The sequence below is a fragment of the Physeter macrocephalus genome, chromosome 11 (genome assembly GCF_002837175.3).
Source record: "Physeter macrocephalus isolate SW-GA chromosome 11, ASM283717v5, whole genome shotgun sequence".
Lineage (NCBI taxonomy): Eukaryota > Metazoa > Chordata > Mammalia > Artiodactyla > Physeteridae > Physeter > Physeter macrocephalus.
This window is the reverse complement of record NC_041224.1, coordinates 140,882,175-140,897,836: the sequence shown is the minus strand read 5'-3', so window position 1 is coordinate 140,897,836 and position 15,662 is coordinate 140,882,175. Positions and strand designations below refer to the sequence as shown.

Sequence of the window (15,662 nt, the reverse complement as noted above, 5' to 3'; positions counted from 1 at the left end):
CTTGCATTTTAAACTGTGAGTTGAAGAACAGAAAGGATACCTACAGCAGCCATGGAATTGAGCTGATCAATGTAGAATTCAGGCCAACTTGTTGCTCCCTTGTTTTCTTCCTGGTCCTAAAGAGAAAGAAAAAAAAAAGTGATATACCACCAGATGTATATACACAACAGTCACGAGCACAGCTGACTTCCAGAGCCTCTAGACGATGGCCCACACAAACCATTAGAAGACACTGAGATACAAGATATTTGTCTTTTAATGTTAGCTTTAAATCATCAGACTGTCCCCTTGATCAGGGTGGTCTTCCTGATCCAATTTCCACAGAGAGTGCTGAAGTCAGAATTAGGTGTGACAAAGGGGACATTTTTCTGAACCAGCGTTCAAGGGGAGTTGACATGGGAACTTAGCCACACATGGTATGATGCTGTTTTCCTTCAGGGGCGCAATAACATTGGGAAGGGCTCTGTATTTGTTGCAAGGACAAAGGATCTCTAGGTCCTGTGTCACACTGAGGACAGTATTGCTGCACTACACGTCTGGATGAAGTCCACAAAAGAGGGAAAGCTGCCTTTAACCATGACCACAGGGTGATTCCCTGGCGGCGCAGTGGTAAGAATCCGCCCGTCAATGCAGGGGACATGGGTTCGAGCCCTGGTCCGGGAAGATCCCACATGCCGTGGAGCAACTAAGCCCGTGCACCACAACTACTGAGCCTGCACTCTAGAGCCCGCGAGCCACAACTACTGAGCCAGCGTGCTATAACTACTGAAGCCCGCGCGCCTAGAGCCTGTGCTCCGCAACGAGATCCGCCCGCCAATGCAGGGGACATGGGTTCGAGCCCTGGTCCGGGAAGATCCCACATGCCGTGGAGCAACTAAGCCCGTGCACCACAACTACTGAGCCTGCACTCTAGAGCCCGCGAGCCACAACTACTGAGCCAGCGTGCTATAACTACTGAAGCCCGCGCGCCTAGAGCCTGTGCTCCGCAACGAGAAGCCTGCACACCACAACGAAGAGTTGCCCCTGCTTGCCACAACTAGAGAAAGCCCGTGCACAGCAACGAAGACCCAATGCAGCCAAAAATAAATAAATTTAAAAATGACCACTGGACTTGGCCAATTGTTAACTGGACTTTTTTCCATTAGTTTGTTCAGACTCCAGCAGACAGTAAAAATTTTGAAGAAAGGTTCTATTTGATGTGACCAAAAGCAGATGATACTGCTTCAGATGAGGAGGTAAAATAAAGCCCAACATTGGATGGAAGGTAACAGAATGAACACACATTAGTCCCAGGTCCAGCCCTCATGCCATGACAGTTTGTGAGTTTGAGAAAATGTAATATATCTGAACTGAAGAGAACTGAAACCCAAGGAATTCAGGGACCCATCCCTAAACCGCTCCAGTCAGTCCTGCATCTTACAAACCAGGGTGACTTGAAGCCAGCACCAGAGCCCCCACGGCTTCTGTGGATGGGTGCTCTGTGCCAGCCTGAGCTCACACCTCCCCCCAAAATCAGGTGGCTGTGGCTTCTGCTCCATTGGAGCATTGAGTCCACTTGAAGATGGCATTGTGGTGGGAGAGTTCCATGCATGTTTGCAAACCTGTGTGGCTCCAAGTCATTTGTGTGACCAAACAAACTTGAAGAGGAAAATTTCAGCTCTTCTCTAGCTTCACATTCAGAGAACACCTTAGTATAATCGGCATCTCCTGTCCCCTTGGAGAAGAGCTAGGCCAGGTACACGGAGCTGCTACCGACAATGAAGTAGTTACTACCTATTTACTGTGTCAGGATCACCATACTTGGGATAATGGCTTCAAGGTAGGGCTATTAATTTCAGTCCTACACTTTACTTAAAAGAAAAGAAACAAACTTTCTCTAAACAAATCTTTCTAGGCAGGTCTACTCTGCTGAGAGAAAAGAAACAATTTCAAAACTATTCTTTAAGTAGCCACGAAAAGGGGACAAAGTAACTGTTGCTTACAGAGCCTTGAAAGCTGGCTGTAACTGATATCTGAACTCAGGGAGTTGCATGAATTTCATCTGGAGACTGAACATCCCAGATGATGGGGACAAAGGCTATAGCAGCAGCTTTGAAGTTGGACTGGATTACACTTCCACGGCTTTAAAAGGCTTAGGAAATCTGATGAGTTTTTAGAACAGTCCCTGATTATTATTTAACATGTTAATAAAATAGCTACAATGGTAGTGTAAATGCTGAACACTTCTCTCCTATTAAAATGGAGTATTAAAGTTAGCAAAACCCCATTGTTACCAATGTTTTCAGCAAGCCAAAACCCACAGTGATATTCAATGGTATACGAACCTATAAAATGAAATAGAAGGTGCCAGATCTTTCTAGTCCCTCAATCTAGGGCAAATTTCCAAAATTACGACAAAAATCACATCCCATGTCTGGGGTCCCATGAGAGCCTGCTGTAAGCTATTAAGTCCTGGTTACTGAAAAGAGATCATTTTAGAAGCTTAAGATTAGTATACAGAGAGAAACCTCTACACTCTGAAAATGTTTTTAAAATAATGTAAACAGATTAAGGTAGATCTAGATACTACAGTCAAAATAAGGGGAAGAAAGCTTCATTTTCATTTTACATGCCCCCAGTGCTGAGAAAATCAAATGAGCTAACATATGTGAAAGCTTCTCGTAAAAATACCAAGTGTTATCACTGCATCCCTGAGGGGGGGAGGTGATCCTCAGAGTTCTTCATTTTAGCAATGCATTTCCCTGGTCGTTCTATACAGATGTGTGCTACAGTAGCCAAGAGAAGCTCATCCCTGTGAACCAAATCTCCCCCTCCTTTGTGTGGCTTCTGGAGTCTGCAGTGATACACAGACACAGGCCAGAAGGATCTGAACGCAATTGTTCTCCAAGGTCCCCGAAAGAGCACTGGACACAGAGACTTGCCAAGGGGGAGACTTTCTCCTAAAAAGTCCATGAAAGAGATCGCTGATGGAAGGGTAACGTGTATAATATTCCTGGAAGGGTGGGTCCTCTGTATTACTAACCTCAAACACGTATTATTCTTTGAGTCATCTGTCTTGGTTCTATTTACTTGTTCTAGAGAAACAAGTGGAAAAATACACAAGCGTGTATAAACTGTATTACTGTAGTTGTAATAGAAGCAACTGTAATATCCAGCACATACAGAGCTTACCATGCGTCAAACGCTGTTCTAATCACTGCGCTCTTCATTTATTCTACCCTGTGAGGTAGGTGCTGTCATTATACTCATTTTACCGAAGAGGAAACAGAGGTAAAGGGAGGTCAGATGTGTTGCTAAAGGTCATCCTGCTGGAAATTCAGAGGCAGTGGGAAAGAATCATGGCAACCTCTTTCCTAAGATTAGACCTCAGGTTAACCACAAGCAATACACATTGAGTGCAAAGCTGGCTTTTCACTCTTCACCACTTCACTATAAGAGACTCAAACATGGTTAGCGGCCAAAAATGAGTTCACCTCTCCCTAAACCCTTAGTGCTACTTTTGCTACATTCAACATTTCTGAATATTATTCTAAGGCCTGATGTCTTACCCAGGCTACCTCTGAACCCTCTCTCTAGACTTTCTGTGGGAACTCTTCTGCCCCTCTGTCAACACCTCATCTATCTTTGTAATGTGTGCATGCAGACAGCACTTAAGAAGCTTTTCCCTAACCTGTTCTCCCGTTCTGTTATACACCTCATGTTATCGGCTGTCTTCATGGGGATTTCTCAAGAGCCCCTGAAGATGAGCCCATAGCACTGACCAGCTGTGGACACTGAAATTGTAAACAAAACCCTCCCTAAACCATACACATCTAACCCTACTTTTGGCTACCTATTTCAGTGATTCCATTAGAACTTTTCTCTGATAAGCAAGAATATTGCCTTCATTCTGTTCTTTTAAAAAGTTGCTTTTCCCCTCTCTTTTAAAACAGATTGTAGGTAACCCTTAAAGACACCTAGAGAAGGTTGTCCTATGGGAATACAAGTTCTAGCAATCACATTAAATGCTCTTTTCGTTCTACCTACAGAATGGATAATTCACATTAATATCTAGTTTTGTTTCTTCTTGAAATGTAATAAGCATTTAAGATATATGCCTATCTTTAGAGGGTCTATTAGATGAATTAGAATTGAATTGATATAAACATTTTATGTTATTAAATTCTCCACTGATAACCGGCTTTTGAGAATATGTGCAAACATCACTTATATTCAGAGAGATGGTATGATGGAAAAATGACCAGATAGGCCATGCAAAGATGAGTTTCCAGAACTTACTTGTTGGTTTATTAAATCAGCATCTCTTGCTAAGCTTGAATATCTTTGGGCCTTGTTTTTTCTTCTGTTCAAAATAAGAGGTGAGACTGGACCATTTCTAAAGTCCCTACAAGCTCTAAGAGTCTACATGCCTCTAATAGTGAGATGCCATGGAAAACACAGTTTGTTACTATATTTACTTTGAGGGCCCAATTTCTAAAATCAGTAATTTAAAAAAAATTATGTTGTTCAGTGACCAAGTTACAAAACCCTTAACTTTCAACAGCTAATTCCTTTACAAGGTAATTAGAGGGGGGAAAAAACTCCTCAACGTTAATTATTTTATTATTTCTCTAATCCAACTCATCCTGTTTTCTTAGTAGCTTGATAGTCATTAATATGAGAGTATTCATGGACAAAATTTCCTGCTGGATGGGCACTTTGACACTGCCTTTGCTTTCAACCTGCACTGACTACAGCTTTAACCTCTTTTCTTGGTTTTCCACTTTGCTCCTCCAATCTCAAACTCTGAAAAACCAACAAAACAAAAAAACTCTGCTAGTAAAGGGAACTTGTACAGTGCAAGGGACCTTCAAGAACATTGATTTTTTTTGTTTGTTTGTTTTTTTAAATCAGGCTCTAATCAACCAACTCATTTAGAAGGTAAAGAAATACATAGTCTATTTAAAACCTCACTTCATTTCCGACTGACACATTATTCACTCCATATCTCTGGTAAGTGGCTACTAAAAAAAAAATCCAAGAGATCCTCCCCCATTCTCTTTAAATGTTCGACAGTACATTTGTTTTTCCTCAGCATCAGTTTGCCCATAAGAATAAATTTTGCATTATTCATTTGTCTGCACTCTTTCTGAAGTAAGCATTCACAGCTATATCCCAGACTTCTGTCTCTCGCTTCACTATCCTCTCTCTTTCAATCCAAGCTGACTGTATTCCACTTCTTCTACCACCATCAACAGACAGGCATGTGAATCCTCAGCCACTCACTACCTTAAGTGACTTCTAGGCAGGCAAGGTAAGTAACCTCTGCATGTGACTCAGTTTTAGTTTCCTTTTCTGTAAAAGGGGTGCCTACCTCACAGGGTCATTGTGAGGATTTAATAAGTTAATACAAGTAAATAAAGCTCTGGGAACAGTACACACAGAAGTGCTCAATAAATGTTAGCTAGGATGAGAATGATACTCTTTAAGGATCTCCAGCTATGGCTATTCTAAGTCCTTGTTACTAGGACTGAAAAAATTGGAGCAGTTTGGAGGTAAATTTTGTCAGTAATTGTTCACATTTAAAACACACACAGCCTTTGTCAGTCTACTTTCAGGAATTTAGCCCATGATTACACTTGCACAGTTACATATTACAAAGATTTGTTTCACTGCAGTGCTGTTTGAATTTGCATATAATAAAGTTAACAAGTATATGGAAAGGGGAATGGTTGAATAAACTACTTTGTAGCAGTAGCAAAGAATGAAGTAGATTTGTGTAATGATATTAAAAATGACAAAGTATATTACGAAGGGAAAAAAATGCTTCAAAATATTATTTTCTATCTATAGAAAAAATATGTACACTACAGACAAACATTTCTGGAAATAGATATAATAAAATTTAACAATGGCTACCCCCTGGGTAGCAGTAGGAAAAGTCTTTTACTTATAAACTTCTGTATGATTCAAACTGTCATTTTACTAAGAACATGCACTATTTTCACAATTAAAATAGAAGTAAGTTTGAAAGCATTACGTGTTCTGTGAGGACAAGAGCTTTGCTTTTTCTAATGTTCTGTGTGACGTGAACAACATCAGGTCGAGACTGCAACATTTGCGGTGTTTCTGTTCTCTATCCCTGGGGCACCCCTTTGCTCCCTACAGCAAATTATTTTAAAACATTTCTCTAATTATCTTCTCTTACTGGATTTTCTATTTCTAAAACAGACTATTAAACCTAATATCAGCTGTTTATGCAGACAAAGAAATTGAATGATCTGGGCTAAGATTTATGTACCCAAAGCAGGCTAACACTTTCTAAAATTTCCACACTTACATATTTGTGTTGCAAACAATTTCTTGGTAGCAGCTGAAGTCTTTCAGTGACATAAGTGGGTCTCAAAGTGCAGTTTAAACAGTAAGTCTTAATGTAAAGAATACTTCTTCTGCAATTACCACAGGGAAAATTTCCGATAGGATCAAGTAATAATATGTAAGACCTGGTACAGTTTTTCTTTAGTTTAAGATGCTCTTAGAAGGCCCAAAATAGGCTGTGCAAAGGTCAATCAATTGTAAAGGACACGTTCTGTGGTTGTTCACTAGACCACAAATCACAGGCAGAAGCAACATGCACTTGGCCAACAAAGGCCATAAATATCCATTCAGTTACAAACCCATGAGGTTCTTAGATAATACTTGTTAGGAAATAAAGACACACTATTTAACCGTCTAGATCGGCTAAAAATCTTCTATAGCGATATATAATAGTACCATTAACTCAAAAACAGTAGAGACAACCTAAGGTTTAACTAAATGAATTTCAACAGCAGAAAGATACTATTTCAGTATCATACAAAGTAAACTTCATTCTGATAATGTTCATTACAGGACAAAGGCAACTAAACACTAATAAAAACCTGTTCCGTTTTTAAAGAAGATTCTCTTAGAAAACATGTTAACTATGATCATATAGGCTCAAGAAATGCTACACCTTGTTAATGATCAAAATAGTCACCTGTTGCATTAAACTGTCATTCATATTCTGGATTTCATGGGTTCAGCCCCATATACTAATGAACTCAACAGATGTTAAATAAATTCACTCTGTACCTAGAATTTTTATAGAATACTAGGCAGAAAGGGCCAGACAGGTCAAAATATTTTATTCTATTAGGTATGTCTCCATGATGTGTGTGGCATCTAATAAACTCAAGTGAATGACAGGAAACAGATGACAATGTGGGTGAGACCAGGTCCAAGGAACGGGGAAGGAAGAGCAGGTAGGATGGAAGATGGAAAAATATTTTGCAGAAGGCCTTGCTAATGACTTCTGATAACTTTCCCTTCTAGCTCAATAGTAGTATAATTAGCATCTTCTTGAAAGATGGCCAGAGTGAAGTATGGTACAGCCAGCTTCTTCTGTAAAGGGCCTGATCATACATATTTTAGGTTTTGTAGACCACAGTCTGTTGCAACTACTCAGTTCAACTCTGCCCTTGTACAGCGTGAAAGCAGCTATAGATAACACTTCAAGAGTAAGCCCTGCCATGTTTCAGTAACACTTTATTTACAGAAACAGGTTATTGGCCAGATTTGACCCACGAGCCATAGTTTGCCAAACCCTGTGCTATATTAAGCTTGGCTCTCAAGAGAGCGGGAGTACATCGAAATACTTAATTGGTCACCAACTATTTTCCATGCTTTCTCCTCTCCTCGAAGCCATTCTATGTCCAATAGCCCCAGTTAAAAGTTAGGATGAGCACATACGTGTGTGGAACTTGCCCAGTAATGTGCACTTTTGCAAGAGAAGGAGCAGGACCTGCCATGCCTGAAAAGTCTACCTTCTTACCAAGCTCGCTGCTTCCTGAAATCTCATTTTTAAAAACAGCACAGAGGGCTTCCCTGGTGGCGCAGTGGTTGAGAGTCCGCCTGCCGATGCAGGGGACATGGGTTCGTGCCCCGGTCCGGGAAGATCCCACATGCCGCGGAGCGGCTGGGCCCGTGAGCCATGGCCGCTGAGCCCGCGCGTCGGGAGCCTGTGCTCCGCAACGGGAGAGGCCACAACAGTGAGAGGCCCGCGTACCACAAAAACAAAAAAACCAAAAAAAAAAACCAGCAAAGAATCATTAGGTCCTTTAAATCCCGATATTTGCCTCCAACTCTTTCCCTCTTGTTCTTCTTTCATCGGAAAGAGAAAACCCTGTAGGGTCCACAAACCTGAACTCCTGAGACAGTAGCTTTACTCAGTCCTTCCAGCACTTACCTCTGACCCCTAGCAGTGGGCTGAAACTATATCCTATAACTGAAGTTTGCCAAAGGCAGGCAGTTGGTTTCAAAAAATACTTCCTATGTTGTCACATTTCAAGACAGTCATGTGGTTCCTGGGACTGCCAAGCCTGGTTACATTTTTTGGCCACTGCCACAATTACACATCAAATGCATCTGCTGCCCAAATCCGGTTGGGCCCACACAAGGACTGATTACAGAACAGCAGCTTCTGCATCTGCCAGGAAATCCAACACCTCCTCCTAAGCCTAGAATGTCAGTCATTTTCTGGAAAGACTGGAGGGTGAATCGCAATAACAATGGCTTTCATATTTAGCATTTAGAATCACAGAAGAAGAGCAAACTTCCTTCCCCATTTTTCCTAATGCTACAAAACATCTGTATGTTTTTAAGGCAAGCCATCACGGAATTATATAGCTAGGTCTTTGACCCTAGAGACACCCTAGTTTGAGTTTCTCCTCACAGGGATCCCTTATAGAAGGTCACCGGCAGGTGATCAATCATATGTTTTCTGAAAGAAGGCTTCAAGGGTCCACAATTGTTTGGAACCAGCACTCTCACCAACTGTCAGAAAATTCACCTCATAACTGAATTGACAGAAGTCTTCTTGTAACTTCAAGCACTTGTTGGCCTTAGTTTTGCCCTTGGGAACTACATGGGATAAGTCTAATTTCTCCTATGAACAATAACCCAGCAAATATAGAAATGATTTGAATAAAGCTATGATGTCTTCCCAAAGTCATCTCCTAACCAGGCCAAAAATTCTCCACTGACGGAATAGCAAATGTTTATCTTCCTCAATTCATAAATAAATCTCAAATTTTCCATAAGGTCATCACACCCTCATGTCTACTACTTGCAAAAATAACCCCAATACATCCATCTGAATTCCTATGAAAGGGCTCTTCTCACATGCTTGTCGGTGATGTTCAACTCTACGTGGTCTCTGCTTAGAGAGCACTGGGAAGCTATCCGACCAGAATGTCTCTCCAAGGGGAAACAGAACAAGTTCTTGCTTTCCTGATGGTCCACAAAAAATAACATTTATGATTTAGAATAAAAGATACATGAAACAGAGGTCAACACGGATAGTACTTATTTTATCAAGCATATATATTTTAACAAAGTTAGACATAAACTCAATAGTAAAATTGGGTTTCTTACTATAAGACTGAGGACACTGTATCTCTAAAACATAAATGTAAGTTAACAGAAATGAAATAGAACCTAGGCTCACTAGCCGCCAAGAAACTTTAGGGAAGTTTAGGCTCCTTTAGGGCACTGTTTTTCAGGTCTCTGGATTATACATCTGCTGTCCCTGTTCCCCGCCTGTACGTGCACCCCTTCAAACATCATAGGAGCTTCTTCCATGTATGAAGCCTGACACCTCTTCTGACCTCCTGACCTCTGCTTCTTCCCCTTCTCTGGTGGATGCAGATACAAAGTTCAGTAAAACTGATATACAATGCATGTTTTCTCATAGAGGGCTTCCCACTATCATACGATGTACTCGTTTAAAATTTGATAAAAGATCTCAGATTACTTAAAATAAGGTAGCCCCTCTATCAGTTCTCCCTGAGTTAAAATTCTGTACTGATAAAGAATAACTTTTTTTAAAGGGAAAATCATGGCATGAACTCAGGTCAAAGATTTTGTTGAACTCATTAATAAATGAGAGAGAACCAGTAAGATGTTACAACAGATTCAAAAGAAAATTCAAAGAGCAAAGATATGTATGAACATTGGTTTACAAATAGATGCAAAACGGGTCAATACGGCAATAATCAATTGCATCAGACACAAGTCACTTCAATGGACAAGACTCATTTGTGTTGCTATCAGTTTTTTTTAAACCATTTGCAGATTTGTTAAATAGCTCAAAGATAGTGAAAGGTGGAGATCACTCAGAAGAGTGCTATAGACAGAACATTCAGCAATTTTTTCCTGGCATTTCAATATAACTACAGTTTAGCAAAATAAAATATGTATCACTACTGCCTGGTTGAAGAGGACGCAGTCTACAAAGGTGTTAAGGTGGAAGCCAAGCTGTATGACTAACACCTTGCACCAGACTCTCACACCTAAATTACACAAAGGCTCAGGCTTGCCCAAAGCTTTTGCTGAAGAACACCTACCCCATCCTGACCACTTCACCTCAATTCTACCTGTTTCCTTTGCCTTGTCTAGTCTGTGTGGCATGGTTTCTATTTGTGCATGCACTGAGACTATTCTATCCCCTTTATACCCACAGATGCACCTGGTCATCTATCCTCCCCAGAAATTTGCTGGGCAAATAGCTGGAGTACTTCTAAGAGACTTCTTGTACTGCTCACCAAAAAAAGCAGTGAACTCGGTGAGTTTAGACCCTCTCCCTACCTCCCCTAACCCCACCCCCAGACAGAAAGAAAACTACACTTGACCACTGTTCCCTTAAAAAAAAAAAAAAATCAGCCGTGTGTTACTTCTCAGCCAGCTATCATTTTTGTTCTCCCCCAAATCACCTACGCCAGAAAAGCAAGAAAAGAGTGCCACTTTAAAGACATCTAGTCTCTCTGTGGGAACCCCAGCAGTGAAACAAAGAGTGACAATGTGACTCTGAGAGTAAAGAAGCCAGCTGCATTTCTTAAACAGCTCAGAGGCCCAGCCTGTTTCAACACCCTCTTCTTTCCTGAAAAAGCCTTGGCTGACTTTACAGAATTGAAATCTTAAAAGTCATATGCTACAGGATCCTGGGGGAAAATGCATTTCATGTGCTAATATAGTTAAGAAAATAGCCACAATCCTTACCTAGAACTAAAAGCTGAGACTTTACAGTCCACTTTCCAAACTACGAGATATTTATTTTATTTATTTTAATAAGTCACTTCTTTGGCAAAGCACTTCACCGCATGGAATATGACTGGAGCCTAAACATCTCAATCAGTGTAACTCCAACATCTGAAGCCAATTTTAGATGACAATTTCCCTTCATTTTCACGGCAAAGAAAAAGAAACAGGCTCCAATGATTATTTTCAGAAATGATACAAGCCCACATCCCCCTGTTGCCTAAGACACAAAGGTGTGTAATGACATAAAACAAATTACTTCTATGTAGCTTGTTAAGAGTCAAGTCTTTGACCCATGTGTCATCTGGGAGTGCTACAGACCCAGGTACAATTTAGTCCAGCTGGTTGGTAAATTAACATGTTTGGACACACATCACTAAACCCTCACGCAGTGTGGAAATCCAATCAGTGGTGTCAATGGCCTTTGTTGCTTCACATCTTGCTACCAGATTTGCTACCAGACCAGCCTTTCAGAATGTTGTAAAGCGGGTTTTGATGTTCTGTAACCTGCTCTTGGGAAAACAATCAAAGTGTGTTTATGATTTGCAATATAATGCTTAACACGAGGCCATAAAGAGAGGACTTTGGAAAATAGTAATTAAACTACGAAGAGAATCAGGGGAAACAGTGAGCCCGTAAAGGCATATTCCATTCAGGGAAGCATTCTCAGGATGCCTGCGAAAAATGCTACGGCAGGGTTAACTGTCCCCTAGAAGGAGAGTCATAATCATATTTCTGATTTTAAGCCATCGTTGGCTCTACAGAATACTACTGAATTAATGACAGCATTTTTGGCAAAAGAAAGAAAAAAGAAAAGCATCAGTTGGAAGATGCCACTGTCTCAGAAATGTCTAAATGTGAGAACATGGGGGAGTACATCTTAGAAACTGAGGAGACATAAACTGCTTTTCCTGACATAGGGGACAGATGAAAGGATGCCATCTTAAGACTGCTCCAGTCAAATGCTGTTCCACAGTGCACCGAAGAATGACAAGAGAATTTAAGACACTAATTTAAAGTTGGTATTATTTGGTAGACTTTCTACTGTAACCCGTTTCTAGTTCCACACATTACTTGGTTCCCGGAGTGTAAGGAATCTGGAGAACTCTGCATAGAAGTTATTAGTGGCACATTCTAACTTACACTGGAAGCTCAAAGCTTCTTCCTATTTCCCAAAAGGGAGAGGCTCTGAAATGCACCAACCGTAATGTGGATTCAATAACATTACGTGTGCTAGAGCTATTGGTGAAAAGAATGAAATGAATATATATAGAAAAAACTCAGGAAAAGTGGCTTTTTTCCTTCCTTGATCTCTCTTACAAAGTGGGTGCTTCCTTCTACTGATGTCTTTCATAAACCTATCTCCTGGAGATGGTGAAGTCAGGAAGGATTTGGGTGGTCTTTTTATGAAAGTAAGTGCCATAGCATCCATAGCATCTAGAGAATCTGAGAGAACCGGGGAGAGATGCAAAGGCAAGAAGCATGGAATGTGATACTGATGTACAACCATAATCTAGGCGCAAGAGTAGCCTTCAAGGGCAAAGGAGGGTAAATATCTGCTACAAATGCCACATTCTCCCACCATGTGTCAGGGCAGACAGTGCTATTCAATTACCAAACTATTTGTACTGAGATCCTTCATAACCTCCAAATGCTTCTCACAGTGCTCCAGGCTTCAACCCCTAGTTGTTTAGAGTTAGTAATCAAGATAAATCTTTTTGCCATCTCTGCTTGGAGTTATTCATAGTGCACTCAGTTAACCAGTGAAGGAAGCCACAGTCCAAAGGAAAACTGAAACAAAGGATGTGCGTTGGTCTGGAGTGTCTCATGAGCTACATGTCCCTGGGCTGGTGATAACTGGAACAGGCAGCCAGTCCTGAATTCTCCTATGTGAGCCATAGTGATACCCCTTTCCAGAGATATAGTGATAACTGAGAACACTCATTTAATGTGCAATTCTACACCTGCAGATTGCAGAATTTTGGAAATGCAATGGAGCTGTGCCTATGGGCTTCAACACAGAGGCAAGGGGCTCAAAGGGCCTCACATAGTTGCATTTGGAACCTTGGTCCACAATAGCACTGTTGACAAGTACTCTATGGCAAAGACTGAGAGCTCCAAGACTGTCATGTACTCCAAACTCTGCAATCAACACCTGATGGAATCTGTCCTGTAGCCGAGCTGTCAAAAGGAATCTGCTTAAGAATTAAGATTTGGAAGCCAAAGATAGCCGCTCTGCGGTAGCTGAGAACGACTGCCCTCCCAGGGCCTCCATTCAAACCCACAGCTCCAAGTCTCCTCCAGTGACTGGAGCCGAAGCAGGAGTGTTCTCCCCACAGTGGGGCACCGATGCAGGCATGAGTGACAAGTACAGAGTGAAAGCTGTGGTGTCTGCTTCTCTAGCCCCCATTCCAGAGGGGAAATAGAGCTCCACGGGACACACAACCCCCATACTCCCCAAGACTCCATATTAATTAGTTTGTCCAACTAAGATAACTTACTTTGTCTCAGCTATATATTGCTTATTTATTTTTATTGTTCTTTGAAAGACTATAAGTGAATGTAAAACACAGGGTCATTCTCTTCCATCCTCTTCCACCCTGGTGTTCCCTAATTAGAGGGAAAGCAAGGCCTTGGCTAAAGGGTGTTACTCACTGAAGAAATGCAAGTATGAGGAAGCACAAAAGAGAGGTGGCATCCACAAAGCAGATGCATGGAGGATGGACAGACAGTGAGTTACCCATCTCAGTTACTCAATATCTGAAGGAGTCAAGGAGTACAAGAAAGGGGAGAGGCTTTCATAATTTGTATAAAGAGATGACTGAGATAAAGGTGCTCTGGTTAGAGGAGAAGAAAGAGACCAATTGTGTGCTTTTCCAGCCATCGCCAACATGCCTGTTTGTGCAGACGTGCCGATTCTGCACCTGCACTTTAGTCACCCACCAGGGAGGTGGCGGATACCTCAGAGGAACTTCCTGTGTTTGGTGATGGCATATATCAGTCAAAAGCTGGCTAAAGATGGAAACACAGTTTGCCTGGGTCTGGACCTGAGGGTGCAAAGAGGTCTAGAGGAGAGGAAGAGTGAACCACACACAGAGCAGTTTCCTTTGTAGTCAAACCAAATAAACATAATGCTGAGTGAATTGTCCATTTTTAGGTACTTGTAACATTTTGTACTTTGGTCCAGCTTTAAAGATATTTGAATGGAACGCTTTCATTTTCTAAACCTTGGGTTTTTCTTTTTTAAATGAAATGTTTACTTCCTATTCCAGGAATTTTTACTTTAATTTGATGGGCGAAGGTATATGGGAGAAAACTGAAGAACTTTAATGACAGTGTCCTGTACCTGAAACATTCAAACTTACATAAATTGATTGATCAGGGCAACCGGACACTAGTTCCATCCCCTCAGACAATACTAAGCCCTCAGATGGTTGGCAACTAATTCACTGCAGGTATAAACTATTACAACGACTTTGGAGAGCAATTAAAGGTAAAAATGTTGAAACCAAATGACCCAGTAATTACATGTCTAGGTGCCTATCCTAGAGAAATCCTTGAACACATACACAAGGATGTTCACTGCAATTTTTTTTAAATAATGAAAACTTGGAAATAGACATTATCCAAAGGGGGGATAAAAATAATTAAACTGTGGCATGTTCATATAATGGAACATTATATCGTAGTTAAAATGAAGAGATACCATATATCGTCTATGAATATACACATTCAGAGTAAGATAATATACATATGGGCAAAGAAAAAAAACACATATCACCTTCAGAATAGAGGTCACCTTTCGGCTTCAACTATATTTATAATGTTTTATTTCTTAAAAATCCATGGTCAGTATGATAAAATGTTAGCATTTGTTAAATGTGGGTGTTTCTTACATTCCGTACTTTTTTGTGTACATAAAAATTTCACATACAGAAAAAATAATCAACCAGGAAATACTAGTTCATTGCATGATTGAGTAGAAAGTTATCAGAAGTTTGTTAGTTTTCTTTTTTAGAAATTTTTGGGAATGCCAATTTTTTGGAACCCAGAATGTCCGCTCTGGTAATTAGGTTTAAGACTCCTAACAATAGCAGGCACTGTGAAAAACAGCATGGAGGCTTCTCAAAAAACTAAAAAGAGAACTACCATATGACCCAGCAATTCCACTCCTGGGTATATATCCAAAAAAACCAAAAACACTAATTTGAAAAGATACATGCACCCCAATGTTCATAGCCACATTATTTACAATTGCTAAGATATGGAAGCAACCCAAGTGTCCTTCGACAGATGAATGGATAAAGAAGATGTGGTATACACACACAATGGAATACTACTCAGCCATAAAAAAAGAATGAAATTTTGCCATTTGCAGCAACATGGATGGACTTGGAGGGCATTATGCTAAGTGAAATAAGTCAGACAGAGAAGACAAATACTGTATGATATCACTTATACATGGAATCTAAAAAATACAACAAACTAGTGAATATAACAAAAAAGCAGCAGACTCACAGATAAAGAGAACAAATTAGTGGTCACCAGTGGGGAGAGGGGCCAGGTGG

The 15,662-nt window shown here is 40.7% G+C and overlaps 1 protein-coding gene across 5 annotated transcripts in view; it reads right to left on the bottom strand.

The window, feature by feature from the left end:
- DAAM1 (dishevelled associated activator of morphogenesis 1) overlaps positions 1-15,662 on the bottom strand; it is a 183,267-nt gene that overhangs the window by 75,096 nt on the left and 92,509 nt on the right. For all 5 annotated transcript variants that reach the window (XM_028495960.2, XM_024133636.3, XM_055088477.1 and 2 more), the window contains one exon: positions 45-116. In XM_028495960.2, coding sequence (XP_028351761.1) covers positions 45-116 — 72 coding nt within the window. The remainder of the gene's footprint in view (positions 1-44; positions 117-15,662) is intronic.